The sequence below is a fragment of the Copadichromis virginalis genome, linkage group LG1 (genome assembly GCF_057382275.1).
Source record: "Copadichromis virginalis isolate Kocher_CV1m ecotype Utaka linkage group LG1, C_Virginalis_male_GT1.1, whole genome shotgun sequence".
NCBI lineage: Eukaryota > Metazoa > Chordata > Actinopteri > Cichliformes > Cichlidae > Copadichromis > Copadichromis virginalis.
In genome coordinates, this window is record NC_140618.1 from 40,496,721 (window position 1) to 40,522,970 (window position 26,250).

The following is a 26,250-nucleotide window of genomic DNA, read 5'->3' on the forward strand; positions in this document are numbered from 1 at the left end:
CTGAAATGGCAACGTTCCTCACCCACGATCAAAACAACGCTGGATGAAATCACGTGCGATATCGTGAGATTTGGCATTGCTTCATTATTGACTTACTTAAATTGAACGTGATATGAACAAATGAATGTACCCTCCCTGCAGATCATGTAGGTTCTACACTATTTAGTTACACCTAACTTTAAAACACGAGGCAGTTGTGTTAAATACACCCAAGATGCTTATATAAATCCAAGAGATGACCAGTCTCCTTTTTTCAGTGCAGGCCAGCGACACAACCTGAAACCCACTGCTCCACCCCTCCCCTAATGCAATGCAGAGAAAAACTGAATGCATGAATAAAAAGAAAAATATCTTCCAACAGCACTGGCAATGCAAAGCATTAGCAATACACTATTATGCTAAGTCTTAAGTTGTATTGAAAACATGCCAGTAAGAAATGCAGGGTATCCTGGGCCATGAAATTAGGAACTGTGCATGTTAATAGATGGACTGAAAAAGAATAATTTTAAATGAATAGGTCCCTCAGACATAATAAAAACAAAGGCTGCATTAAAGGAAGTGTGTGCAGGTGTAAGTGAGAAGAGTTCTAATGACCTCTCTCTTTAAATAAGATTTAAACTCTGGGTCAGCATTTGATTCTGACACAGATTAAGCTGTTACTGCTTACAAATATTTTTATAGCTGAAACACGTAGTTGAGCTGTCAGTTGGTTGCCAGAAAAAAACAGATGAGAATTTTGATTAAATTGTAAAAAATTAGTCTCATGCAGATACTAAAATTTGATAATTTCATAGTCCCTTTAGATTACATCCATCCATCCATTCGCTTCTGCTTATCCTTTTCAGGGTCGCGGGGGGCGCTGGAGCCTATCCCAGCTGTCATAGGGCGAATGTATATATTTGTTCCCTGGATAAAAGTGTAGGAAGCTGTGGATTTCAATTATGTTTCATTACGATGAAAAAATAAGATATGTGTGAGTTTATGGGATGTAAGCTGGCCTTTCACATCCTCCAGGTGTTCCCTGCTAAACTTAACACACACACTGACTGACATGAAACTGACATTTCAGCTCTAGCAGATCCCACTGTGATCAGTGAGGCAGAACCAAGACCAATGGTCATATCTGCTCCTCCATAGATTAACAGATGACCCAGTGGGGAGTTAGATTGCTGCTGTGTGTTTTGTACCTCACTTATTGGCAGGCTATTCCCTGTGCGTTCCTCAGACTGCTTGTTGATTACTCTCATTCAGTTGTTTCTAGTTGGTTAGACCGAGAGGGCAAAAGATGCCTTCTGGGATAATTTATTATCTCATAATGGTGAGAAAATAAATAAATTATGACATTCGGAAATATTCAAATTCCTAAATAAGTACAAAACTTTAAAACTTTAAATCAACATAAAAAAAACCCAAAATAAAACAAATAAACAGAAAAAAGTTAGAAAAGTTAGTTACAATGTTTCATTTAAATGGTGCCTGGTAACAGATCAAGGTCATTTCTGTTTTAGGTTAGGTGAAGTTAGGTGAATGTGTAATCCAGTACTCTGTGCAGTGGCCTCGGTGTGAATTTAAACGGAGTGCAAAATGATAGAAAAAGAAATTGTTTTTTATTTTGTTGTGGAATTTGTTGGCCTAAAAAGGTGATTATTTCTTACTTAGATATATCACCATGGTAACTTATGCTGCACACCTAACTTGCTTGCAAATTTTATTCAAGACAAACCCAACAGCTACTGATCACTCACTTTTAAAATAACGTCACCATTCCTGCAAGATCCTTCACGACCTCAGTGTTTTTCTTTCTTTACTTGCTCTCAAGCCGTTTAACATAAACCAGACTACAGATGGAAAAGTTAAGTTGAATTGTGTTGCATGCCCTAAGAAAACATCTAAGCAAAAACATTAGCTCAGTCACACACGCCTGTAAATCAGTCAGCAACCCTCCGTCAAACTGGTCACTGAGGAAAAGTTGATATTCTTAGTTTGGCGAGTGGTTGTTGGCCGTTAATATTCAAATGAGAATTTTCTTTGCGTTTGTAAAGACAAAACTCATATTTTTAAAAACTGGTAAAATAATTACTAAAATCACCCAGATAATGGAAAGAATCACTCGATATGTGGAACTTTGCTTCATAGCTATTTCATAGGCTTCACTTTCAGTTTGCAGCTTTCACAAATGGTTGAGTTGAAAAAGATCTGAGTTGATCAAATCTGTGATCGACAGTTTTCAGCCCCAGAAAGCCTGACTCATGCTGAGTAAGTAAATGGTAAATGGCCTGTATTTGTATAGCGCTTTTCTAGTCCCTAAGGACCCCAAAGCGCTTTACACAACCTGTCATCCACCCATTCACACACACATTCACACACTGGTGATGGCAAGCTACAATGTAGCCACAGCCACCCTGGGGCGCACTGACAGAGGCGAGGCTGCCGGACACTGGCGCCACCGGGCCCTCTGACCACCACCAGGCGGCAACGGGTGAAGTGTCTTGCCCAAGGACACAACGACCGAGACTGTCCAAGCCGGGGCTCGAACCGGCAACCTTCCGATTACAAGGCGAACTCCCAACTCTTGAGCCACGATCGCCCCAGTAAACCATTGTTATACGAATTGACCACTTGGGGGTGATGGAGGAAGACAGAAGAAACTTTGCAAGAGAGCCAGAGAAAAGGCGAGTGAAGAAACACTCAGACCTACAGCGGTGGATTCACTGAGGAATCAGCAGCACCAGATCCAAGCCCTGACTATAAGATTTATCCAAAAGAAAAGTTGTAAACTTAATCTTAAAAGTAGAGAACGTGTTTGTCAACTGAATCCAAACTGGGAGCTTGTTCCACAAAAGAGGTGGCTGAAAGCTGAAGCCCCTGCCTCCCATTCTGCTTTGAAATATCCTAGAAACCACAAGTAAGCCTGCAGTCTGATGATTGGATGATATGAGGTTTTAAAATAAGATGGGGGCTGATTATTCAAGACCTTTTATGTGAGAAGAGGGATTATAAACTTGATTATGGATTTAACAGGGAGCCAGTGAAGAGAAAGGAATATGGGAGAAATATGAGCTCTCTTGAATTTTCATTAGATGAAGCTCCTAATTTTATATTTGAATTTTAAATTTTTTTTTTTTTTTTCTGTAACCTTAATGTTCAAATTAACATCCAACTGGGATTTTAGTGCCTGTAAATGTAAACTTCTGCAAATGATTTCACTACACTATGAACTTTATTAGGACTTTAAGAATGAAATGAATTGACGTGTCAGTCCGTTGCACCAGGAGCACCTGTATCACCTTATAGTGTGTAAAAGAAAACCCAAATTTCCTTCATCTTAGGGTTAACCAAAGAGTTGTTCACTAAAACTGCTTCTTGGAATAGGCCCCAGGCCCCAGTGCAACAATAAATAACTGCTACCTCAGTCACCACTGCACTGCACAGTGCTGCACAAAATTGGTATGCACATGAAGAAGGATGCTGCAAAGGCTAACTTTCCTGAATAAATAAATGTTTAGTGAGAGAGCTCTTCGCACACTCATGTCATCAAATCTAATAAAAAAATTAGGAATGCATATTGAATTCTTTTGTCCAGGCTTTGAACAAATCAACTCACTTAGAACTGGTAGTAACTAAGAAATTCTTATTGCATTTGCATAACTTTTTGCTGTGTCGTGAAAAAGCAGTAGAATGAACCCCTAAAGCTTTTCTCTCCTTTTTCCAAATGGATGGAGACAAAAAGCAGAGCAGTATTTAAAGTAGGTACAGCAGATGATTTAATGACACAAATCAGCCATGCACATTGTGTGCAAGCATTACCTAACAGCATAAACCAATGCAGTACAATACAGTGTTGAAACATGACCAACAACTCCATGAAATGCTAATTTTGCTGTGTAATCATATCATTGACTTAAAAAAAAAAATTCTCTGCAACCAAGTAATGCTGAGCGTGTAAAGATCTGCCAACATGACTTGTAACACCATTACTGTAGCAGTTACCCTTCACTAAGTCAAAGTGAGTAAACAAAGCAGCTTCACCTAATAGAAACAGAAAGCTATATGTGATAGATTTATAGCCAAAATATTCAACAGTTTTATAGTGAAACTGTGCTTTCTATAAACTCTTGAACTGCAGTCTGTTTTGTTGCATATAAATATACAATTTTTAGAGGTATAGCACCATAAAGTAGGCTGATGCATTTGTTATGTCATTGTCTCTTTATTATATGATGTAATCATGGAATGGGAGACAGTGTCAGGGACTATAAAGGCAGAACGAGGGTGTATATGCCCGAGGTATTGGTTCTGATGGACCACAGGTTCCTGCTAGAGGGGAGTATCTAAGTCTCTTATGGAAGGCAGATCTGCCTTTGTCCTTGCATTGGCAGATGATGGTGGAAGAAGTGAGGATGGATTTCAAGATGTAGGAGTAAAACTGCACCATCAGGCTGTAGTTCTTCAGTTGGCATTGGAAGTAAATCCTTTACTGTGCCATGTTGATAAGTGAACTGATGTTTTGCTCGCACTTCAGTTCCCAGGAAGTTTAAGGAGTTCACTGTCTCTACTGAAAGGCATGTATATTAGTGATGGGATTTCCGGCTCTTTTTAGAGATCCGGCTCTTTCGGCTCCGACCGGCTCTTCAGGTTGTTTTGTTGCTTTAATTAATTTATTATTAACAATAATGTAAAATTATGCACAAAAGGAATTGCTAACGTAAAAAAAAGTGGTTTTATTTATATATGTTTATATATAAATATATACAGTGGCCCCTAGAGACAAAACACGTACAAACTCCAAAACAAATTTCTAGCGTTAACTGAACTTCAAAACAGAGCTACTAGATCACTTAAATTACACAATTGAAAGCATATGTGTATTGTTTGTGTATTTATACACAAGCACTCATATATATTCAAATAATTTTAAAAAAAAAAGTTCATTTACCTGTTACTACCACACACCAAATCCGGTCGTTGGTACTTGCTGGCTTGTGTAGCCACTAGGTAACAAAAGCTCCACACTGCCCCCTAGCATCCTGGAGCACTTCTGTTGTCTTTTGTACGTGTTTTGTCTCTAGGGGCCACTGTAAATATACTTTTATTTATTCACTCCACATAAAATGTAATAAATAAATCATATAATATAAAAAACAACTATTCACATTTCAACTTTTAACTATTTAAAATTTCAGCTTTTTCCTTTTACAAATTTAAAGTGAAAACAACACAAAACACTGCAAACCACAACACAATTAAATATAAATTGAAATATGAAAACAAAAAGAACATGCATATTCTCTGTCATATGGACCTGCATGAACAAACTTTCTGAATCCTTTATCATCTGCAACTGAATATAGTTGTGGATGATTACTATACCTTTCTAATGTGACGTTGTTGTTCCTGGCTCTCTCTCTCCCTCCCGCTCTGTTCCTGTGCTACTCAGCCTGTAACTACCGCCCCTCTCCCCCCCGCTCAGCGTAAAGCACGAGGCTTGCGTTCGGAGTGAAGCGGGAAAAAAGTGTGAGAGAGAGAGAGAGAAAGAAAAAACACCCACGGCTCGCAATAAGGAGCCGGCTCGTGTCGTTCACGTCAAAGATCCGGCTCTAAGAGCCATTTCGTTTGCGACCGACACATCACTAATGTATATGCAGTGTTGGGAAGGTTACTTTTAAAATGTATTCCACTACAGATTACAGATTACATGTCCCAAAATGTATTTTGTAATGTATTCCGTTACATTACTCAATGAGAGTAACGTATTCTGAATACTTTGGATTACTTAATATATTATCATGCTTTTTACAACTACATGAATGCACTACTGCTGTGTGATTTATTACTATTACTGAAGGCTACTCTCCACACCAACACCAACTAGATGTTTAAACCTTAATATAAATGAGTAACAGTAGGTGGACATTAGGTAAGGCTGCACTTTTTGCAGCGATCTCGTATAGAAAACTATTCCTCGCGTATATAAAACAGGTCCGCGGCTCCAAACCGTAGTAAAGGGACCTCTGGCTGATACGTCGGGTTCATGTCGGGCTCGTAGCTGAAAACTAGCTTTACTTTGTTGTCTGGGTCAACTTTGCTAGCGAGAGACAGAGAGAGGCGTTGAAAGGCTGCTGCAACCAAACTTATTGTTTCGGAGGAAAACACGAACACAGTGTGCAGTCGAGTCTTAACAGCTTACTCACAGCTGGGCTACACTGCCCATGAGGCTCCATTCTTTAGGGCGATGCCTGTAACACTCTCTTATTGCCTTCATATTAAATAATTTATTGAACAATAATTTTTAAGAACATTTCTTCACGTCATTATGCGGCCGCAAGTAGAGGTGACACGGGCAGTGAGATCGAGACACAGGAATTAGATCCTCTTAATGTGTGTTTGTTTGGGTTTCCACCGGCGTGGAATCACCAAAAACAGAGAGGCCATAGCCTAACATATGAAACAGGAAGAGACCGCCGTGTAATCCACTTATTTCAACAAAGTAACTGTATTCTGAATACCACCTTTTTAAACGGTAACTGTAACAGAATACAGTTACTCATGTTGTGTATTTTAAATACGTAACACTGGTACATGTATTCCATTATTCCCAACACTGTGCACATGAAGATGCGATGTGGTGAGGGGGTAGGGACTAATAAGTGTATACTTCTGCCTTCTCCTTTTCAAACAAAAGAATGGAATGATATTTTGTAATGATTGTGAATGCACATGTTTGAAATAAAAATGAACTGAACTGGTGGGGCTGGTTTTAACCTCTAGTCCACAATGAGGTCAGAGTGTGTACAAATAAACTCTATGAGCCAAAGCTCAGAATTTTAACTGAACCACTCAGTTAATTTTTTCTTTCTCCTCTTGAATCTTTATGATTTCAAGAGTAATGGACTCCTAAAACTGCTTCCAGACAGTGGAGGGGCTACACCAGTGCCAAATATCCTCCTATAAGGATCAGAGTGCTCACTGAGGGGTGCCCCTTTGTAGACTGAAGCTTTGGCAAATAAGAATGTTTGTCTGATGCATCTATTTGGAGAGGTATACAGTGTTTTGATCCAGTCTATCAATGAACCAAATCCAAATTTTGAAGGGCTGCTACATTCTTTTCTCCTTTTTGCCACAATGTTCTATCTGCATGTAAGGAAAAACTGTGCTTTCTAATTGGATGGAACAATAATATATTATATTTATTACAATGCATGAGACTTTGAGGTCTTCAGTTATGAGGAAACCTGCAGTCAGCCGAGACTGTTTCACTAAAAACTCTACGTCCAGATGAACAGAATCAATGTTTTGGGGTCAGATTTTGATCTGCTGATCTTGCCAGTTGCTATTCAAATCCTGTATTGGTGTTGGCCAGAGGGGCCGATGGCGCAACATGGCAGCCTCGCTTCTGTCAGTCTGCCCCAGGGCAGCTGTGGCTACACCTGTAGCTGCCTCCACCAGTGTGTGAATGTGAGAGTGAATGAATAGTGGCATTGTAAAGCGCTTTGGGTGCCTTGAAAAGTGCTATATCAATCCAATCTATTATTATTATTATTATTATTATTATTATTATTATTTAAAAGTATGCAGTCCAGAGTATCTTACTAAGCTGGTGTTGAGACATCTGAAAACTTTGTGACAACATCCTAAATTTATTATAAAGTGTAACTTTATAAAATTATGTAGAAGTAATTTTGACAAAACAGTTTTCAGCAAAAATTAGTTTCAATAAAAACTGAATGTCAAGACAAAAAACCCCTAAAATAAATGGAATTCACATAGTAGTCTAGACACTGTTTTATTGGTAGTCTTCTAATGTCCTGTTTTTTGGAAAGAACCATACGGTCACTTTGTTTGTTTGGTTAGTGCTGTTGTCCAAAGACGACATCCCAGCCTGCGCAAAACTCAGGCCAATCAAGAGTAATGGCGACATTAAGGCCCCGTGAAGCTGCTGCAGCGGTCGCTGTGCTCACCGCTGCAACCTCATCTCACAGTCGTTTGTTTTTAGACTCGCTGTTAAGGTCTAGGAAGCTGCCGCATGGTAGGTGTCGCCACTCAGACAGTATCGCTACATTTTTGGTAAAGTTTTTTCCACAAACTCTCAAGTTTTTAAACTGGAGTTCAGGACTCAGTGTGCGTCTGATTTTACTGTAAAATTGTGAGTCTGTGTGACAGCTTGTGTAGAAAAGCAGAGCTATTTTGTGGTCCTGAAAGATCCTGTGTTCTGTGCATAGGGCAGTTTATCATAACTAATTAAGTTATGGCTGTTGTGACACCTGCAAATTTGCCCTTTTCTCACTTTGGCAATCTGGCAGCTGCATCGGTCACCTGCACTGAGCTCGGGTCCTTTTGTAACAGAAGAAACAATGAGAAGAGCTAGCCCTCTGAGCTCTGATTTTGTTACTGGCAAAGAGTGACTATACCATAGACAGACCTAGAAATATTCCTTAAAGAGTGGCCTTTGCCAAAGTATATTATGCAGCTCTTAATTTAGTGCAGAAAGTTCTGCTTAGTGCCAGCGAGCCACTCTTGATCAAAGTCATTAGTCTCTTGATTTGGACTCTTTGCTCCTGAATAATTGAGGCTGTGAGAGGATAAAGGATTTGACTATGCTGGCTCACTAGTTAAGAGAAATAAAGATAACTCCTCTCTTTGAGAGAGCAAGAGACACATGGAGGAGAGAGGTAGACAGAGGACAGGAGGACTTGAAAGACGAAAAGAGAGTAAATTAGAGAAAGATTGAGAGGGAGGGAGTGCGAGTCTGATTTATGCGTTGTCTGCTCATGGCTCTGTCCACCGCAGTACTGATGAAACATTTAACACTATAATATCTGTGAAACTACCACCCACGTTTGATTAGTAAAGTTGCCTACATATGCATGACTTTTCCCATTTCTCCTCCAGGTTGTTTCACCTCTGTTTTCTGCCTTTCTTCTTTTTTAGCCACTCATTTAGAGCAGCTGGCACTGTGAAGCGAACTCACTACACTCTGTGTGTTGTACTTCTCATTTTGGGAAGACAGTTTAGTCTGTAAGCATATGTCAGAAAGATAATTGGTGCTTTGATTTATGGTTTTTAAGATGATGTAATGTACAACAATATGTTATTTCTTCTGTTTTCTCTGTTTGTTTTTGTCTAGCCAGATTCAGAATCATAAAATACTGATTCTGATTAGACAAAGCCATTTTATTATTACCCTATCCCTAAGGAAATGATGATGATGTCTTCAGATTCTGATTTATCCACTTATTATACTCCAGCTCCAAATCTGTTACGTGTACTTCAGTAATGTATTTATAGACCATTGCATTACAAGAGAAATCGTGCATCATAATCTGTTGTCTGATGGTAGCTCCACTTTATTCAGCAGAATACCTGGGATTCATTGGCCTAGAAAATTAAAATGCTAAATTCCAAATTCTCTGCTGTTCATTCTGATGGGATGACTGTAGAGGAAATCGCATGCTTCCCTGCATCTATCATATTCACTCTGCAGAAAGATGCTTGTGGTGTTTTGTTCTGAGCTGTTATCTTGTCACCTCAGAATAATTGAGGAGCAATAGTAGAGTTTTACCACATGTCTCAACCCCAATTATCTTAAGGGGCAGCCTGTCTTGAGGCCTCAGGAGGCTTTAAACAAACGAGTTTGTTCAGCATTGCTACCAAATGTTTCCAGTTGTTCTGAATGGCTGGACGTAGAGGTGGAGAAAAAAGCCTCCTTACTGAATCTCGCCAAGATTCTGATCTAATTCTAAAAATCCCTCTGGCAACCTGATCAGAACCCTCTGTCTGCCCCCTGCTCTAGATTTATACTCAGAGACTGTATTTTCTTTGCATTTGCCCCCAAACTATGGAAAAGCATACTTCTCACAGTCCAATCTGCTCTCTCCATCGATTCTTTTTAAACTAGGCTTTAAGCTTATTTTTATTCATTGGCAGTTGAGTCTGTCTCCTTCTTTGCTCATTGTACGTCATATGGCTTTTTTGAACATGACGGTATATGTGTAACCGGTTTCTGCTTCACCCCGCCGCAACACGTCAGCCCAAAACAGACTCCTCGACTCTGCATGTGTTGTGTTTTTAAGAAGACAAGTAGTCTCTGGTTGATCGTTGCCCCTTTATGTCCTGAATGGAAACGTTGTATCAGTGCAAAGGGCTTGCCGCACATAGGGTTGCCAACTCCCTGAAAAATAAATAAGGGACACCTCGTGGCCAGGGCCGGGCAACCCAGTTGTCTTCACCCTTCCCAGTGTGGTAGCTCTTTTTTTTGTGTGTGAAATTATTTTTTAACCATTTGACTTGAATTTGATTTAAGCAGATGCATATTCTTTGTGATATGAACACATGTGAAACAAATGATCATTTAGCCATTTATTTTTTAGCTCAAAATGACAACATTAACACAGTAAAACAGGTCTCTTTCTTAAACAGAAGCCTGTCATGCTTAACTTTTGAGGATATAAGTAAATCTTTCTTTAAAAGCACTCTGTCCTGCTTAACTTAAAATTATATAAATTAATAGAAAACAATAGAACAAAAACATTCTTGTAACTGTGCACATATAGTGCATTTAGTACAATTGGCTTCAGTTGAGGTATTATTTCAGCTTTTCTAATGCTAATCAGCTGCTCCTGTTTGTAAACCCGCTTGTTCCCATGATTACGCATCTTAACTCATCATCATTATTCATCTATGTATTACTTTTATGTATTAGTCATCTATTTGTTGTAATCATCTATCCTTGCAGTTGTTTATTACACAAAATAAATTATATTATCACACTTCTGGCCACATAGCGCTGATATTCACTGCAGATGCCCATTTTAACCTTAACCAGAGGGTTTAAAAAACAAACCAATGTTTACATACCATATCTGCTTCTGCCGTGGCCTGGTGGACAAGAAATTGGTTAAGGGTTCCCCGAGCTTTCATGCCCCTCATGTTCTTCATGTGCCCACCACTAGAAGCATGCCTATGGAAAAAGTGCGCCGGCACACAGTGCAGTGTTATCGTGCACTTTCCCAGCCAGGTGTTTTCCTTTTCCCATTCCTCCCTGTACTTTTGCAGCCTTTTTTCCTTTCTCTGAGCGAACAAACATTGCTGCTCTAATGCTGGGCTCACACTGTGCGATTTTTGGCCCATTTTGAGCCGATTTTTGAGTCGTGCGGCCGATTTGGTGATCGGCCCGATTTTGGCCTTCATCGTGCATCATGTAGTATACGTGGGGTAACGAGAAGCGGTTAACACCTCACGACCAGCTCCCGATCATCAATCGCTCGTGAGGGTGTCAACACAGCCGCTCACGCACAAACACGTAAACGTCGGTGAAAAAGACGGAGCAGCACGGCTGTGCAGCGTGTGATCTGGACACAAGCGATGGAGGCACAACTTGTAGAACTTTGGAAAGCTCATCCGAGCCTTTTCGATGTGGCATCACAAAATTATCACGACCACAACAACCGTGAAAATAGTTGGATCTACACTGCTGCTCAATCACAGCTGCCTGATCAATGTTTTTCATTAGCAATTTAGCAAAGTTGATGGTGGTGGTGTGTCTGTGTGAGTGAAAGACAGAGAGAGCGAGCGACAGAATTTCTGTTATAACCTTCATTTTATGGACGCACAGTGTGAGCACTCAGGTCGCATCAGAGCATCGGGCGGTATAGTGTGAGACCTGCATCGTGACCTATGAACTTCTAACCCCTGCGAGTCAATCGTGCAGTTTGAAAATCGCACAGTGTTTGCCTAGCATTAGGTGTACTGTCATCCGAGACTTGCACCGCAGTGTCGGCGTTTGTTTCCCTGTTGGCCATGCTTGTTGTTGTGGTCATCTGTTGTCTTCTGGTATTTTCTCCGCAAGCGACCTTTCCTCGACCAATGAGATGAGCGGTAATCTGACTTGTCATACTCGAATTGTCATAAGTGTGCTGTCAGCTCATTGGTCACAAAGCAGGAGAGGGGCTGGGAATTATGCTTTCAAACAAAGCGTTAATTCCATAAACATTTATAGACTACTTTTGATTCTCACTGTATTACGGGACAAAGCGCGTCCCTTATTAGCTCAATACGGGACAATTCCGTTTTTTAAGGGACGGTTGGCAACCCTAGCCGCACACCACTCGCACAGTATTAGCATTCTGCTTTAGCATTCTGCTTTAGCATACAGTTTTACACAATTTTAAACAAATGAAAAGTACGCTGTTTCCCCATTACACTGACATTTGTGGCAAGTGGAATAATACCACAGAAACACTGTTACATATGTGCTATGGCTGGAATTGCAATGTGTTTGAGGAGCGGACCCAAGAGCAGATGAACAAGAGACAAAACTGAGGAGTAACAAAAAGCGTTTATTTAGGCTGATGGGAAACACAAAAGGCAAAGGTGAACAGAGGCGAAACTAAACTATAACTGATGCTGAACAAAGGGAAATAGGGTAATGAGGAAAGTGCAGACGTCTGGGGAAACACAGCTGACACAAATGAACATGAATCCACAGGGCAAGCAAAACTAAACACACTGAACATGGAAACACAAGACTTTAAAAATAAAACAGGAAACATGGAGAGACGTAAAGAAGAGACAGAAAGAGGGAGGGAGCGACTTAAACACACGGGAGATGGAAAAAGGGAACGAGACATGACGGCTGCAGAAACATACACGGATACACATGACAGACAGTGGAGACATGGAACAGAGCCCGGAGACGAGACAAGTAAACAGGAAAGGGAGACGAGAGACCTAACCGAGACAATGTGGAGACAAATAAAACTAAACATACAGCCAAAGAAACAAATAACTAATAGTAACTAACAGAAAATTAAAACATTCCAAATGAATAATTCACAAAAAGACGACCTCAAAAATGCTGGATCACAGACCCCTCACAATATGTTTAGCCTAACACGTATTTTGCAAATTTCTGTTTATCCCCTTGTTTATTTTTATCCATGTTTTTGTGCACCGTTTTGGCCAATGTGTGATTTTTTAAATGTGCTTTATAACTGACTCTCCTCAGCTGAACCAGCTGACTGACAATGTCTGGTTCTGCCGGAGGTTTCTTCCTGTTAAAAGGGAGTTTTTCCTTCCCACTGTTGCCAAAGTGCTGCTCATAGGGGGTCATATGATTGTTGGGTTTTTTTCTCTGTATCTATGAAGCGCCTTGAGGCGACTTATGTTGTGATTTGGCGCTATATAAATAAAATTGAATTGAATTGAATTGAATTAATTTTCTTATTCATAAAGTCACTTTCAAAGTGCATAGTGGAGAAAATTAATTTGTAGAAGATTTATTTTTACAAACACTGAAATAAGGATGGTGACAGCTATTATATCATCGATTTATTATTTATGTGTTAAACAGTCACACTGATGTAACAGATCTTGAAAATTATTTATTTAAATGTATTTAAAACGATGTTTTAAAAGCAGCTGCCGACAATCTGTTGGTAATCTGATTACATTTCATGCTGAAATGTAATTGATGTCAAACAACATTGTGAAGGTTCAAATTCTGAGAGGATTCAGCTCGGATCATTTCCCAGCTCATCCTGTCTGGATCCATTTTGGATCCATTCATAGTGGCTTTATTTTTTTAAACTGAGCTGAGGGTGGATCCGCCCACAGTCTGATGTTATCTGGGTAACTTCTCTCCCAGGACCATTAGTTTCTCCACATTCTGTCATATCAGGTTACACCTGAGTGATTAGATTTAAAATCAAATGTAAAATTAGCCTTTTGATCTGATCAAAGATCAAGCTAGCTAAATGATACATGAACATTAAACTAAATTGATATATTACAGATAGGGGTGCAACGATACACAAAATTCACGGTTCGGTTCGATACTTTGGTGTCACGGTTCGATATTTTTTCGATACAAAATAATGTTCATGCCTTTTTAATTTGTCATTTATTAAAATTCTAAATATATATTTTAACTCAAAAGTAGTTTTTAAATTTAATGTTGCTGAAACAACAAAGTAATAAAAAAATCTATCTGATCGAGAAATCACTCATCTTTGGAAAAGAGAGTTTATTACAGAGAAATGGCTCTTTCAAAATAAAAGCTCTACTATACGCTTCTTCTGGGCTATATTCTCAGCAGCATATTAAACATATCAGGTCCCCATAAGGAGAATCCTGTGCTAACGGCTGTCTAAATGACTCGGCTAAAGTTTGTAGCATGCGTGCTTGTTGTTTTTGTCTGCTTCCACTTGTCTTTGCACTAGGATGATGTCGGCATAAATGTGCAGTCATATTCGTTGTGTTCCCACTAGTGCTGTCAGCGTTAATCTGAAATGACGTTAACGCCACAACACAGCAAATCTCCATTAAAGAGCTACCCTTGATCGCCCCGTGCGTGGGGCTGGACGGCGTCAACACGTTAACGAGCTAACTGCGCTAACACACTAGCTCCCACCAATGTAATTGAGCATTGCGTGGCACATCCAACATACTGTTTTACTTTAGTCCATGACGCGCTTACCTTCAGGGTCATACGTCACATGAAGACCAAAATAGTTCCAAAGGCCAGATCTGAATGAGGGTGGGGGAGGTTCAATTTGCCATGTTGCAACGAGCTTAGCTCCTGTCTCGCTAGCTTGCCCTGCGCTCAGTGAATCTGCGTTCGACTACTCCGCCTAGGCTGCACTGTGAGCGCAGATCCACTGAGCGCTCAACACAGACAGCATCGTCAGAAGGAAAGTTGATAAAATAAATTAAAAATTTTGTATTGTTCAATATATATGCGTACCGAACCGAAAGCACTGTATCGAACGGTTCAATATCGATACGAGTATCGTTGCACCCCTAATTACAGATTCAACTTTAATTCATCTATGATGATGGCAAAGTGGCACAAACTGATTAAAATTCTTCTTCGTTCCTCCTGTCATTATATTATGGTCAGCACTTAACTCAGGGTGAACATACTCAGAGCTGATTGAACTTACTCTGATTAGCTGTTTTTTACATTTAACCTTTTGCATTGTCTATATCAGCGGTCCCCAACCGCACCACGGACCGGATTATGTCCGACAATATTTGCAACGACTGGCCTTTAGGTTGTCGCAGATAAATACAACAAAATAAAACAAGTACCGGTACCAAAAAAAGAAAGAAGATTTATTCATAACACACAGGAAAAGACCCAGGGAAACCGAGTTAACTATGTAAAAAAATAATGATAAAAAATAATAAAAACCCTGAAAACCATACATTTCACACCCGAGCCTCAACTCGTGGCCTGGTACCGGTGCGTGGCCCGGGGGTTGGGGACAGCTGGTCTATATTGTCTGTTTTGGTACCTAATGTTTTGTTTATTTTAACCTGAATGTTCCGCCCTTTGTGACTACCTGTCTATGAAAAGTGCTTGATAAATTAGCTTTACTTACTACTGTTCTGGAACAGGAAACGCAGAGTTTCCAAATCAAAGTTAATCAGCTCAGAGTTTATTTTTAATTCTGAGTTGGTTGAACATGCTTCCTTTAACAGGGCCCAGGTCATGTGTGTTCGTGTAATTTTGTTAATTTGATCGTTAGAAATAGGTGTTTTAAGTAAGAAGTTTGTCCTATTTCTTTTTGCTAGAGACAGAATTCTTACTGTAGCCCCATCAAGGCAGTCGAATGCTCTTTTCCAACAGTATCAGAGTAGCTGAAAATAATCCAAAAGCCTAGTTTTTGTGCTTTATTGTATATGAGATTGCAGATTTTAAAGTTCTATATGAATAAAGCTGATTTGGCTTGGCTGCAGCGAGGTTTTTCTTTCGGGATGCGGAGCTCAAACACCAGCTGGGTTGGTAAACAGCAATTTGATGTATTGAATTTACTGGTGTCAGTAAACTCCATACAGCAAGGTTAGCTACAGATTTCAGTTATTCACCCCACCTCCTTCAGAACCAATAGTATGCAGACTCAACATATCTACTTCTCTCAGGGTTCTCAGGTGCTCAGCTGCTCAAACTGCTCTCTGCCAGTGAGGATTGACAACTTTGTTTTGGAATCCATCATGAGGGCTGGTGAGACACACCCACTTATACAGTGGTGCAGACCAACAACAGCAGTGTCGCAGTCCAGTTCCAGAAAGATTCTAGTTTGTGTTTTAATGCAAAGGAACCAAACACTGAATGTTTTATTCTTGTATTGCTATATACATTTGCTGTCAATGAGCTGCTTTTGAAGCCATTTTATCGTTGACATGAGAGCAATCAATGAAAATCATTTGGTAACCATGGTAACGGAACTGTAGAGCAGGTGTAATGGGTTGTTCATGATAACGAGCATCGACCTCCTTTCTCTGACTGACTCAAATAGAGAGTAGAGTAGAGTAGAATAGAATAGAATAGAATAATCCTTTGGTTGTCCCACAACACACAGAACAGAAACATACACAATTTTTACATATTTACATCAAGGACAATGCCTCCTCAAATGTCTCAAACATATGGGATTAGGATGTGAGCATAACCTCTTCAGTCATTTACAGTCATTCAACCTACAATTTGTTTGTTAATCTGCTTCTGTCTATTTATACCATGCAGTGGATTTGATTCTTACAGTAACACCTATACATACATATATTTACCAATCTACAGTGAAGAAAATCATTATTTGACCCCCGCCGAATTTGTACATTTGCCCATGCTCATGAGGTCTGCATACATCTCAAGAGGGGTTTTTGCCTCCACACTCTCACAGTCCTGGCATGCTGCCTAAACAGATGAGACATGATTAGATAATGATTATCGGCTATTGACCATCCACCCGTGGTATCTCCCCCTGAACCCACTGCCACGTCCCTCCTCTGCAGCTGAGCTGCAAACTACACCCTGCGACCCATCGTCTGACATAAACGTTATTTATAGTGTGTCTGTCTGAGTACAGTTTTTGGTTGGACAGAGGGGGAAGAGGGGTCCTCTACCTAGGGCTGTGCGATATGACCAAAACCTCATATCCCGATATAAGACATCTATCGTCCGATAACGATATAAATCACAAAAATGTAACATTTTCTGTCAATTCTGTGAAACTCGGGCAGCTCGACTTGCGTGAAGTGTTTCCAGCTGCGCGTCGTGTAGCTGGAGTCCAGTGTTTTAACCGATGCATGAAACGATACATTTTTAGACATAAGTTGTAACGGCCGCCGTTTTCTTTGTGAGTATTTATTACACGGCGTGCTGCGGGGAGAAGCCTGTTCTAACGTTTGAGTCCAAGGTTTTTTTTGTAGCACCTGGCGGCTCTTTTTTACTTCTCATCCGTAAATAATCTGCTCTTTCACGTGATTCAGTTTATTTTGAAAAGTCTCAACAGGATCTTGAGCTTTATTGTGAAAGGTTTATGTGGAACATAAACAAGCGGACAGGCGATGGTGTTACCGTCATTGTTGCTAACGACAACGCATAAAAACAGGCGCTTGTCCGTCTGTAGTGTGGTTATATTAAATATAAGAGAAAGAGAGAACTTTAAGAAATTAATATAGCCACTACAGTGTCCATCAACTCTATGAAAAAATATAACCATAAACAGTTTATTTTGCGACACCACGAAACAAACGATAGCGTAAAATGAAACGATAGACGTTTTTATATCGTCATCCATATATACAGTGGGGCAAAAAAGTATTTAGTCAGCCACCGATTGTGCAAGTTCCCCCACTTAAAATGATGACAGAGGTCAGTAATTTGCACCAGAGGTACACTTCAACTGTGAGAGACAGAATGTGAAAGAAAAATCCATGAATTCACATGGTAGGATTTGTAAAGAATTTATTGGTAAATTAGGGTGGAAAATAAGTATTTGGTCACCTCAAACAAGGAAAATCTCTGGCTCTCACAGACCTGTAACGTCTTCTGTAAGAAGCTTTTCTGTCCCCCACTCGTTACCTGTATGAATGGCACCTGTTTGAACTCATCATCTGTATAAAAGACACCTGTCCACAGCCTCAAACAGTCAGACTCCAAACTCCGCCATGGCCAAGACCAAAGAGCTTTCGAAGGACACCAGGAAAAGTATTGTAGACCTGCACCAGACTGGGAAGAGTGAATCTACAATAGGCAAGCAGCTTGGTGTGAAAAAATCAACTGTGGGAGCAATCATCAGAAAATGGAAGACATACAAGACCACTGATAATCTCCCTCGATCTGGGGCTCCACGCAAGATCTCATCCCGTGGGGTCAAAATGATCATGAGAACGGTGAGCAAAGATCCCAGAACCACACGGGGGGACCTGGTGAATGACCTGCAGAGAGCTGGGACCAAAGTAACAAAGGTCACCATCAGTAACACACTACAACGGCAGGGAATCAAATCCCGCAGTGCCAGACGTGTTCCGCTGCTGAAGCCAGTGCATGTCCAGGCCCGTCTGAAGTTTGCCAGAGAGCACATGGATGATACAGCAGAGGATTGGGAGAATGTCATGTGGTCAGATGAAACCAAAGTAGAACTTTTTGGTATAAACTCAACTCGTCGTGTTTGGAGGAAGAAGAATACTGAGTTGCATCCCAAGAACACCATACCTACTGTGAAGCATGGGGGTGGAAACATCATGCTATGGGGCTGTTTTTCTGCCAAGGGGACAGGACGACTGATCCGTGTTAAGGACAGAATGAATGGGGCCATGTATCGTGAGATTTTGAGCCAAAACCTCCTTCCATCAGTGAGAACTTTGAAGATGAAACGAGGCTGGGTCTTCCAACATGACAATGATCCAAAACACACCGCCCGGGCAACAAAGGAGTGGCTCCGTAAGAAGCATTTGAAAGTCCTGGAGTGGCCTAGCCAGTCTCCAGACCTCAACCCCATAGAAAATCTGTGGCGGGAGTTGAAAGTCCGTGTTGCTCGGCGACAGCCCCAAAACATCACTGCTCTCGAGAAGATCTGCATGGAGGAATGGGCCAAAATACCAGCTACTGTGTGTGCAAACCTGGTAAAGACCTATAGTAAACGTTTGACCTCTGTTATTGCCAACAAAGGTTATGTTACAAAGTATTGAGTTGTATTTTTGTTATTGACCAAATACTTATTTTCCACCCTGATTTACCAATAAATTCTTTACAAATCCTACCATGTGGATTCATGGATTTTTTTTTCACATTCTGTCTCTCACAGTTGAAGTGTACCTCTGGTGCAAATTACTGACCTCTGTCATCATTTTAGGAGGGGGAACTTGCACAATCGGTGGCTGACTAAATACTTTTTTGCCCCACTGTATCGTTATATCGAACAGCCCTACCTCTACCCTTTGTAAAAAAATAGCCACAAAGCATAATGTTTCTACCTCCATGCTTGACTGCGAGGATGTTCTTTGGGTCATACATTTTGTTTCCTTCAAACATAGCAGGTCAAGCTAATGTCAAAGAGCTCGATTTTGCTTATAGCCCTTTCTCCCAAGGCTTTTCTGCATCATTTGGATGTTCACTGGAAAACCCAAGCGTCAAGATTTTATTTCTTTATTATCAGTTCACAGTACTGGACATACAAGGGAATCCCTGGACTCTTTTTGTCTCAACATAGTATTAAAAGACACTAAAAGGAATATCTTTAAAAAAAAATCAAGCATATGTACAATAGTGCAAATATAGTAACATGACACAGTAACATATGTACATGGACATATAATATATGTCCATACATCAAGTCATTCTCTTACGCTTATCCATTTCAAGATCAGGGGGGAGCTGGAGGCTTTTCCAGCTGAGGCAGGGTATTGTACACCTTGTACAGTCAGACAGCTATTCATACCCCTTCACACCAATGGGCAATCTAGACTCACCAATTAACCTAATCACACTATTTGCATGTTTTGGAGTACACAGAGAGAGCCCATATAAACATGGGGAGAATATGCAAACCCAAGGTCCTAGCCAGATGTTGGAATATAATCCAAGACCATCTTGTTGTGATCCAGCAGTGCTAGCCACACCACTGTGCTGCCCTGTACTATACATATAAATAATATACATAATATAAATAAATGATGCTGCTTGTGAGCACAGCTTCTCCTGATCACTTGGTGAATAAAGCTGTTCAACAGTCTAGTGGAACGAGCCTAGAGGCTGTGGTACTTGCTCCCCGAAGGCAGGAGACTGAGGAAGGACTGCGAGGGATGAGCTGCTGATGGCTCTATGGGTGAGGCAGACGGTAAAAATGTCCATATCAAAAGGAAAAGGGTCACCGATGATGTCTTCTGGCAGGAGGTTGTGCAGGCTCCGTACCACACAGTGATAAGCCAGTAAGAACCCTCTCAGTGGTTCCCCAGTAGAATAGTGGGAGGTGGGACTCGTGCGCTTCTCAATTCACATAGGAAGCAGAGGTGAGTTTTTTTATTTTTTATTTTTATTTATTCAAATCAGGCAACAAAGTATATATCTCATTTACATTGACATAGTTTTTTTTAGCAGAGGTGAGTTTAAGCGTTTTTGGTCAGTGGTGTCATCGAACTAGGAGAGGTCCTCAGGATATGCAATCCCAGGAATTTGGTGCTTGAATTAACTGCCTTGATTTAAAGTGATTATTGTTTCTATAACGGTTGACCAGATGGCTCCCCTCATTCCTGTTGTTGGCTTCATCATTGTTTATGGTAAAAACATCCCAGTCCCACTGTCTGCAAAGCTGACAGTGGGATTGGTGCTGTAGGTTGATACACAGTCATGAGCCAGTAGCGTGAAGAACAGTGAGCACACACCCTTGTTGAGACCAGTGCTCAGTGTGATGGTCTTGAAGGTGTTATTGTCTTGGTTTTGAGTCACAATCCAAATGATTGTGTTGAATGCTGAACTGAAACTGAAACACCATCTGCACATGAGAGTTCTTTGTATTCAGGTGGGTGAGGGCAGAATGGAGAGCAGCGGAGATGGTGTTTGATATGTTGTCTGTTCCACCTGTCTTACGTGGTTAATCCTGCAGAGGGTCCTTTTCACAGTATCTGGGGTCAGACACATTACCTATTTACCTGTTAGGGAGTGGTCTTCTGTGCCAGTTTGTTGTATGGTGTTCCAAAGTGCCCAAAGAAGTCAATTAGGGACTCTTCATTTCTTAGTAAGTGAGCAAATTTTAAATTCAGCAGGGGACCAAATCATTATCTGTTGGTACGCTTACTCATGTGTTAATCAGAGATGGGCAGTAACGCGTTAACGCGTTACTGTAATCTGATTACTTTCTTCAAGTAACGAGTAAAGTAAGGGATTACTATTGTAAAAACGGTAATTAGATTACCGTTACTTTCCCGTAGGAACGCTGCGTTACTGCGTTACTAAAACCGTGATTTTTTGCGAGAATGTCTCATGACAGTGACGTAAGCGAGTGCGACGTTAGTGACAACAGCTGTGTGCAGATCAACAGTGCATCACATATCGAGTGCGGAGAGAGTATGAGCGTGCAGCGTTTAAAGCGTGGAAGTACTGACCTTACTTTGAGTTTGATTCCATAAAAAGTGACAAAAACATTAGTGTCCGCTGTGCGTGGGAAGAAAACTTCTTTTTACAGCGAAAAAAAACCCTAAACTTCCAACAAGCACCGAGTAGCTACGACGTAATGGGAAACTCACAGAGAAACTCGCGGATTCTTCCACTGACCGCGGCACACCTGCACCAGGGTAAACCTCCGCCTGCCCCACTCCTGCTTTACAGGTGAAAATAGAGCAACAGCACCGCTGAGTCTTTGACTTTATTTATGTTCTGCTGTGTTTTACTTGCATCTATTTGAAAGACTGAGTGTAAACACAAAAATATTTTATTTTATGTGCTGGAATGTGCAGAAAATAGGTTTAAATGTTAAACTAATTTATTCAACTCAGAGAATGTTGCATATAATTAAATTTTTGCTTGATGCATGAAGTTAAAAGATTAAAACTAATAAAACAAGTTTAAAAAAGAGACTTTTCCATTTGATTACATTTTGTATGATGGATTATGCAGAAAAAGTAGAATTGGGCTGAAAGATCTATCGCTTTATCACCTCTTCAGGTTGTAAATCGTGTTTTTAAAAAGTAACTAAGTAACTAAGTAATTAATTACTTTTGAAAATAAGTAATCAGTAAAGTAACGGGATTACATTTTTGGGGAAGTAATCAGTAATTAGTTACTGATTACTTTTTTCAAGTAACTTGACCAACACTGGTGTTTAAGTGTTGTGGTTGAGGTGTCGTATGGCTTGGTGGTAAAAACTGTTTTTGAGTCTTGTAGTCCGAGCAGACAGACTCCTGTAACGTCTGCCAGATGGTAACAAGGAGAACAGCTGATGTGCGGGGTGGCTGTGGTCCTTGATGATGCTGTGTGCTTTACGGAGGCATTGCTGGAGATAAATGTCCTGAATGGCAGGAAGCCTCGTGCCAGTGATGTGCTCTGCTGCCTTCACCACCCTCTGTAGTGATTTACGGCTGCTGGCAGAGCAGCTTCTGTACCAAACTGTAATGTAGCTCGTCAGCAAGCTCTCGATCGCACACCTGTAGAAATTTGAGGTGATGTTGGCGTTCATGCCAAACTTCCTCAGCCTCCTCGGGAAGTAAAGCCGCTGGCGAGCTTTCCTGATAGCAGTGTCTGTGTGAAGGGTCCAGGAGAAGTCCTCGGTGATGTTGACTCCAAGGAACTTGAAGCTGCTGACCCTTTCGACCTTGACACCGTTGATGTGGATGGGCTGGTGTTCTCTGACTGGTCGTTTCCGGTAGTCCACCATCATCTCTCTAGTTTTGCTGATGTTGAGAGTCAGGTTATTTTCCAGGCACCACTCGTACAGCCCCATCACCTCCTCTCTATAGGCCATCTCATCGTTGCCTGTGATGAGGCCCATGATGGTTGTGTCATCCGCAAACTTGATGATGATGTTGGACTCTTGTTTAGCAACACAGTCGTGTGTGAACAGGGAATATAGGAGGGGGCTAAGCACACAACCCTGTGGCGTTCCTGTGTTTAGGACGAGTGGTGAGGAGGTGTGCTTACCAACTCTCACCACCTGGGGCCTGTTTGTGAGGAAGTTTAGAATCCATCTGCAGATCGGTGTTCCCAGCCCAAGGTCGACGAGCTTCGTGGCAAGTTTTGAGGGGATGATGGTGTTAAATGCCGAGCTGTAGTCGATGAAGAGCATCCTTGCATATGTATTCCCTTTCTCCAGGTGAGTGAGGGTGGTGTGCGTTGCCAGGGCGATGGCATCCTCCGTGGCTCTGTTTGTCCGATAGGCAAACTGAAGAGGGTCCAGTGTGTCAGGGAGGGAGGAGCAGATATGACCTTTGACCAGCTGCTTCAGGCACTTCATGATGACGGATGTCAGTGCAACAGGACGGTAGTCATTCAGACAGGAGACCACTGACTTTTGGGAACATGAATGATGGTGGATGCTTTGAGGGACGTGGGGACCACTGACTGCCTCAGGGAGAGGTTGAAGATGTTGGTGAACACCTCTGCCAGCTGGTTGGCGCATGCTCTGAGAAGCCGGCCTGGGATGCCGTCCGGTCCTGGAGCTTTGTGAGGATTGACCTTTTTAAAGGTCCATCTCACAGCTTCTGTTTTCAGAGTTAAAGTTGCAGCCTCACTGTCCTCCTGAGGGTAGAGGATCTGCTCTCTGTTGTCTGCGTCAAAACGAGCATAGAAGTTGTTGAGCTCGTCTGCGAGAGATCCAGCGGGCTGAACACTGACTGTGTTGACCTTCTTGTAGTCAGTGATGCAGCGCAGTCCATCCCACAGTCGCCTGGTGTCAAAGCTGTGGTAGCTGGACTCCATTTTGTCCCTGTAGTCCTTTCTGGCCTTTTTTATGGACTTTCGGAGGTCGTACCTGGCTGCTTTATATGCATCAGCATCCCCGGAGTTAAAGGCAGAGGTCCGCACTTTTAGCTTGGCACAAACAGCTTTATTTACCCAGGGCTTCTGATTGGATATATGCGGACTGTGGTTTTTGTGATCATCCATGCACTTTCCAATATTATATATCCAAGATTAGTGTTTCGAGTGAATGCTACATAATTATCTCAGGTGAAGTGAGAGTGAAATTTCTATTGTAGTTTCTCCAGCATTTTTTTTAAATTGAAAATAGAATAGAATAGAATTCAACTTTATTGTCATTGCACATGCACAGGTACAGGGCAACGAAATGCAGTTTGCATCCATCCAGAAGTGCTTTAGCCATGATATAGATATATATTACAATATATATTAGCAATAATATAGATATGTGAGTATATTACAGAAATGGGTCTATTATGGTATGTTATAATGTACACGGTATGAAGTATGTTATGAATATTCTATAACTATAAGTATGTACAGGCTGTAGTGAGTACAAGCTATGTACAGGATATAAATATGAAATAAAAAAAACTATACAGAAGATGAGATATACAGTTATACAGAGATGTGAACTATGCAGGTTATAAACAGTTGTAGGGTTAAAAATTATCGTATGTACAGAATGATTATTTACACAGAGCTATACAGTAGTGCAGTTAAGATAAGTGAGATATGTGGATAATTTCTACAGAGGCTGTATAAAGTGCTGGTGGTTGTGAGTGGTGGTTCAGTCCATGTTATCATTGCTACCACACTGTGACTAAGAATAGAACACAGTCCTGGTAGTTTCCTGCAAAAGTACACAACATGTTTATCTGTTCAAGACTTTTCTGTTGCTATAGCACACTAAGTGGCTGTTTCAGGCCAGTTTCCACCTTTACAGTGGCAAAAAACGTTTTTATTATTTACTATTTTAGGCCTATTCTGTACTACTGAGTTGGTCTGTTTTGTGTTTTTATGTTTTTGTTTTTGTTTTGTTTTTTAATTTTGCTCAGTTTATAATAAAGCTCAGTTGCTCAGGTTGTGTTTCATGTAAGACTGACAAAGCTGTGACACCATGAGTGCAGTAGGTTCCTTGCTTCACGGCTGACCCCTCACTGCAATTGTGAATTTGCTGTTGGAAATTAAAACCACAAGTAAATAATCCGTTGTGTGGCTTCACACTTTATAGCTTTAAATAATGTTTAATGATTCATCCAGTCCCTTTTCTTTACAGGCTGCGAGAGTGACTTTTGGGGTCCACACTGCAGTAACCGCTGTCAGTGCCGCAACGGTGCCAAATGTAACCCAATCACAGGAGCGTGTGTCTGCACTGATGGCTACCAGGGCTGGCGCTGTGAGGAGCCCTGTGACCCCAAATTCTATGGCAAAGACTGCCTGCTGGAGTGCCAGTGCCTTAATGGCGCTACCTGCCATCACCAGACTGGCGAGTGCCTCTGTGCACCTGGATACACTGGGGCCTTGTGAGTTGAGTAACATTAAATAGGGCTGCATGTCTTTCAATATGACAAACAGCATTTGACTGTTTTAAATGCGTATGATTTTTTTAAACAGTTACAAATCTGAATATTAGCATACAAAGCAGTATAACATATCCACATTTTCTACACATTTCTATTTCAGTCTAGTCTAAACGTAAAAACAATGCTTTGGTGTCCATACTTTCAAATTTGGGCAGAAAATTATGTAGCAGCATTACAATCTACACTACCAATCAAAAGTGTGGGCACACCTTCCCATTTAATATATTTTCATGACTATTTACATTGTCGATTCTCATTGAAGGCATAAAGACTATGGATGAACACATATGGAATTATGTGGTAAACAAGAAAGTGTGAAATAACTCAAAAAATAACTCTTCAAAAAAGCTACCCTTTGCTTTGATTACTGCTTTGCACACTCTTGGCATTCTCTCAATGGATTCTCTCCAGCTGCACCATTGCACACAAAAAGGCACTTCATGGGGTCATTAATATGGTCCAAAAAAATCACTGGACATCCTCTTCCCTCCCTGAAGGACCTGTACAGCACTCACTGTCTCAAAAGGGCATGCAGCATCCTACTGGACTGTACACAGCCAGGACACCGGGTGTTGAAGCTGCTGCCATCTGGCAGGAGATTCATGCTGCTGAGGCAGACTTTTTTTTTTTTTTTTGGACTTTTTGGGGGAAAAATAATAATGTGCAATAAACATTCACTTACTGTTTTTGCCCGTACCTTTCTTGCACTTTTTTTAAAGCCACTTTAAAGTCCACTGTGTTGTGTTTTGTTGTGTTGACTTGTGCTGATATGGGACAGTTTCCAATTTCACTGAACTATTGTAGTAAGTAAGACTGTGCAATGACAAAAAAAAGAGTCATCTTATCTTATGAGGTCGTCACCTGAAATGGTTTTCCAACAGTCTTGAAGGAGTTCCCAGAAATGCTGAGCTCTTGTTGGCACTTTTGCCTTCACTCTGCGGTCCCTCTCATCCCAAACCATCTCCATTG

The 26,250-nt window shown here is 40.9% G+C and overlaps 1 protein-coding gene across 1 annotated transcript in view; it reads left to right on the forward strand.

The window, feature by feature from the left end:
* The window catches only part of LOC146719295 (multiple epidermal growth factor-like domains protein 10), a 206,963-nt gene that overhangs the window by 84,470 nt on the left and 96,243 nt on the right, over positions 1-26,250 (forward strand). The window contains exon 6 of the mRNA XM_085463041.1: positions 24,975-25,221. Within this exon, the coding sequence (XP_085319167.1) occupies positions 24,975-25,221 (247 nt within the window). The remainder of the gene's footprint in view (positions 1-24,974; positions 25,222-26,250) is intronic.